At 35.0% G+C, this 4,519-nt stretch overlaps 1 protein-coding gene across 1 annotated transcript; it reads left to right on the forward strand.

Annotated features, from left to right (window-relative positions):
* Window positions 1–420: 420 nt before the first annotated feature.
* On the forward strand, window positions 421–2,456 carry LOC141672766 (F-box protein FBW2-like). Its single transcript, XM_074479429.1, has 3 exons — window positions 421–547; window positions 819–1,150; window positions 1,857–2,456. Exons 2-3 carry the CDS (start codon window positions 822–824, stop codon window positions 2,371–2,373), a joined length of 846 nt encoding a protein of 281 aa, XP_074335530.1. The 5' UTR covers window positions 421–547; window positions 819–821; the 3' UTR covers window positions 2,374–2,456.
* The last annotated feature ends 2,063 nt before the right edge of the window (window positions 2,457–4,519 follow it).

Raw genomic sequence — 4,519 nt, forward strand, 5'->3', positions numbered from 1 at the left:
AAGTGTAAAGTGTGAGCGTGCGTATATAATTGTAAGATGAAACTAGTATTGATGTCCATATAACTTATAAAATTATAAATTAACTTGATCGATTAAAAAATATATGCGAACTTTTAGTGTACAACTCGACCCGGCTCGAGTTCAGTTCGGCTCAGTTGTTCTTGAGCAAACTTGTGTTCGGCTCATTTATTGTGAACAGTTTTTTTCGGCTCGATTTTTTAACTTGACTCGGCTCGTTTTAAAAAGAAATTATGCTCGAGTCTACTCAGATAGAACTCGACTCAGTTATGTTCGTTTGCCGCTCTGATAATATAATTTTTTAAAAATAATTTTAATCATATAATATATACAAATTTCACTCAAGATTCGATGAGATAAAAAAAAGGACGGAGGCAGAGGTAATTAAGAAGTCATCGATTATTGGAAGTTGGAAAGGCCGACTCTCTCGATTGGTACACTCACCTCCCGGACTACTCTCTTTCTTTATCCCTGTAAATATATTGCTTTTATAAGTCCAATTCCAAATACTTACTTTCAACTTTGCAGGGTAAGCTTTTTCTTTCTTTCCAAATACTTGTACATGTTATATTGTTCATTCATACTGCCCTCATAGTGTTTCCTTCATATCTTTTAGTTCAATTTTCAAATATAAATTGTTTGTTTGGTAAATTACTAATTTTCAGAAATTAAAATTTGAAAAGAATCTCAGTTTGTAGTGTTCCAGATCATAGAAACTAATTTGGTTATTCATAGAATTATTTATTTAAATGGATTTTAACTTACCCTCAATTCTCTCTGTTAACATGTACAAAATTTAGAAGATGAAAGATATGAGGAAATGGGAGGATATGCCAACAGAGTTCTTGATTAATATTTTTGGAAGAGTCCCACTAGAGTCTCGCCTACTAGACATTCCCCTCGTTTGCAAACCATGGCTCCAGGCTCTTCGCAATCCACTGTGCTGGCAAAAACTTGATTTTCCTGCTTCTGTACCCTTCTTTTCAAAATTAAGGAGTTCATATGAGTACAGCAGAAACCCCCTCGGGATTAAACTCATTCCCCTTATTTTCAACCTCAGCCAACGATGTGCCACTTCACTTTGGCTCCCGGAGTATTGTAGCAGAAATGAGCTGCTACATGTCCCCGAAGAGTGAGTTTCTAATTCATTTTTATGAAGAACGTCGTTTTTAAGTTGTTTTGTTTGACAGCAATACTAGAGGTTCCAAATGATTAGCCAACCAATGTCACGATGTGCATCATAGGTTAATATACTTGACATATACGAAAAATATGATAGAAATCTTGCGTTGCTAGGCTGGGTAATGGTTAAAATCACCCATTTTTGGAGTGAAATTGCTCAAAATACCCATTTTCAAAATGCATGGCTAAAATTACCGTTTTGGTTACGCATTTCTTAATTGAGTTAAGTTTCTTAATTGAGTTAAGTGTAATACGCATTTAAGAATTTGGTATGTAAGAAAATTACTAAAGATACGCATTTTTAGTTTGAGTATTATCATTGAGATATGTATTTGCCAAATACGTATCTTAAAAAAATATAAAAAAAATTGGATACCCATTTGACAAATGTATATCTAGTACAAAATAAGATAACCAAATGACAAATGCGTATCCGAAACGGTATTTTCAGCTATACACTTCCAGAATGGGCATTTTCAGCCATTTGTACCAAAAAATTATTATTTTTTTCTATTTCTTACACCATTCATAATTGTTTGAGAAAACCCTACATATCACTTTTTTTGTTTGCTATATAATCTATCTATTTCTCTTCTAGAGTTAGATAATTTTGTGATAGTTGCAGCCTTTAAATAATTCTATAAATTCTGACCTAGATGTCCTGGTCTGAAGAAGCTGGTACTGCCTGCGTATTTATGTCGTGTGCATCCGGATATTATTTCAAGCCTTGTCGTGAAATTGAAGAATTTGGAATTTTTAGGCATTGGAAGTACCAGGTCTGACTGGATAGTAGAGATTTTTAAGCTTATAGGCGTCCATTTGCCAAATCTTTCTAGTCTGTGGGTTACAAGCCGAAACATTGATGATGATGTGGCATTGGCAATTGTGGCACTTCCAAAACTGAAGCATTTGTATATGAATGAGGCTGAACTTTCGAAGGAAAACCTATTGTTAATAATGAGGAGCTGCAAAGAGCTTGTGTCTCTGTATGTTCTAGACTGCACTGGATTTGATGAAGAGATTCTGAAGCTTTCTTCTTCAATTCAAAACTTTTGTTGTGATGGCTCGACGTCATATGACGAATCTAACTGTTACATGGACATTTACGATGGAGATGACAGTGACTACGATGAAGATGAGAGTGATGACGATGGATATGACAGTGACGATTAGATGAGTGCATTTGTTGCTTGTATCTTTCTGCATCAAGTTCATCACTGTTTCAGAACATATTATAATTTTAGTATTCTCTTTTATCGTTTAGCCTTTAGTAAAAAAAAAAAAAAACTAGTTGCCAATTGTATGCACCCATTTCCAATATTAAATTAACCATATACATATTTCTTTCACTGATATCTGAAGACCGTCCTGCACTCCCATTATAGTTAATTAGTGATTAGTGACTAGCAACTGAGTTAGAAACACCAACAAGAATTTTTTCTCTGATGAGGAAAGCTTTATGATCTGCCTCTGATCAGTGCCCATATAACTTTAACTGCATCAACAATTTACAAAGGTAAACCACAATAGGAAGTAAACAAGAAACAGGTAGCTTACTAATATGATGATTTGTGTTTGCAAGGTTGTTGCCTCCGAAATATGACAGCTTAAATGGTACAACAAATGAATAGGAAGTCTAATTACCGCCTCTTCGCAGCTTGCACTGTGTTCATGGCCTTGCTTTCGACTAAGACCTTATGCCTAAATCTGACCCAATGCCCAAATATCTTTGCAATTTTAGAACGGTTTGTCTGGTGTGTGCTCATAGGCACATGCTAAGAAAGTATGAAAGATGAGTTATAAAAATTTGATTGGTGGAGATTTTTGTGCATGCAGAGAGGTCCATCTCCACCAATCAAATTTTTACAACTCATCTATCACATTTTCTTAACATGTGCCTATGGACACACTAGAAAAATCCCTTCTTAAATATGCTTTCAACCTTGGCAAAAATTGTGCCTCATCACTCGTGCTCTCATGCCTCTTTATGTTTGGCAGAAATTGGTCTTTGTTAAACTTTGAGTAGTAGCTGTTCTAATTGAAGTAATTCTGTTTGAAAATGCTAGATGTTCCCAAAATTCATCAAATGTTGATGTGATACTCTGACATTTACGATCATGTCAATAACATTAATTAGCGCGGTCTTGAAATAATTCTTTATATACTACTAAATGCCCAGCTTTAAAAATAAATAATGATGCTGCCTGCATCTATATATCACTCTTAAAATTTCGTATGCCTTAAAGAAACCAAGTGTCTACTGTACTATGGAAACAATTTTGCCGGTCTATGTTTTACAAGCGGATGCATAGGCATTAGCTATTCTGGCAGTTACAAAATTCACACAATTGATTGTATATACCAGGCTTTACTTTCAAAGGACGACACCACATTAATATCGGAGGGCTGCATAGAACTTGTGCGTCTTGTTGTCTCAACTATCTTCCTCAGCTCAAGCAGCACAGTTCTGACTTCATCATCAACTCGAGACGCTTCTTCAGCTGGAAGCTGATTGACTAACATTGATAGCCGTACCTAACAAAAAAAAAACTTTGATAGCCATAATAATTAGTGGTTGAAGGACTGAAATATTTTACAAACATTCAACTCGGGATAAAAAATGCTAGATGGATGCACTTATGGCCTTACAAAATATATCTGCAAGCTGCTCTGAGGTCAACTGGTAATTAATTCCAATAAGCTTGGTACTTTCATTGAAAATAAGGTATTAGAGGCAATACACCACAGACAAAAACTTGAGAGCACTCGAGCATAAGAGGATTTGTATGTCATAGTGGATGGAGTTCAGTGAATGAAGCATGTATATTGGAGTGCCAGTCATGCCCAAGCATCTTGATCAGCCTATTCAAGATGCATGGGATGACTCTAGTTGGCACTCTAAAATACATGCTTTCATTCATAGATTTTTGTCCGTAAGATTTGTTGCTGTCTGCTACTATACTAGAATACCAGATTGGGTCTTAAGTACGACAAATTTTAAGGTTTATCTGTGCTCTACTACTGCCAACAGCCTTGCACCCCCACACTCTAAAAAGTTCTTTCAAGTTTTGTTCTGCCATGTCAAAAGCACTTATCGTAGTGGATTGGAGATGGGGTATAATTGTTAGAAAATTAGGATTTTAGAGCTTAATTTAATTATGTTCTTGATGTTAATCCTAAAATCTAATGATTGGAAATTGTTCAATGATATTTGAACTTAAATTTTCATGTATGGTTTTAAGAATTTTCTTAATGAAATCCATATGAAATGAGAGTTGAAAATAGTTTGGAAAAACTTGAAAAAATTTGAGAATGTTTG

The sequence above is a fragment of the Apium graveolens genome, chromosome 7 (assembly GCF_009905375.1).
Source record: "Apium graveolens cultivar Ventura chromosome 7, ASM990537v1, whole genome shotgun sequence".
In the NCBI taxonomy this organism is placed as follows: Eukaryota; Viridiplantae; Streptophyta; class Magnoliopsida; order Apiales; family Apiaceae; genus Apium; species Apium graveolens.

Bases quoted from the DNA above. Each gene is read 5' to 3' on its own strand.
- LOC141672766 (XM_074479429.1), top strand. From the start codon at position 822: ATGAAAGATATGAGGAAATGGGAGGATATGCCAACAGAGTTCTTGATT. The intron at 1,151-1,856 runs GTGAGTTTCTAA...ATTCTGACCTAG, and splicing joins CTGCTACATGTCCCCGAAGA to ATGTCCTGGTCTGAAGAAGC.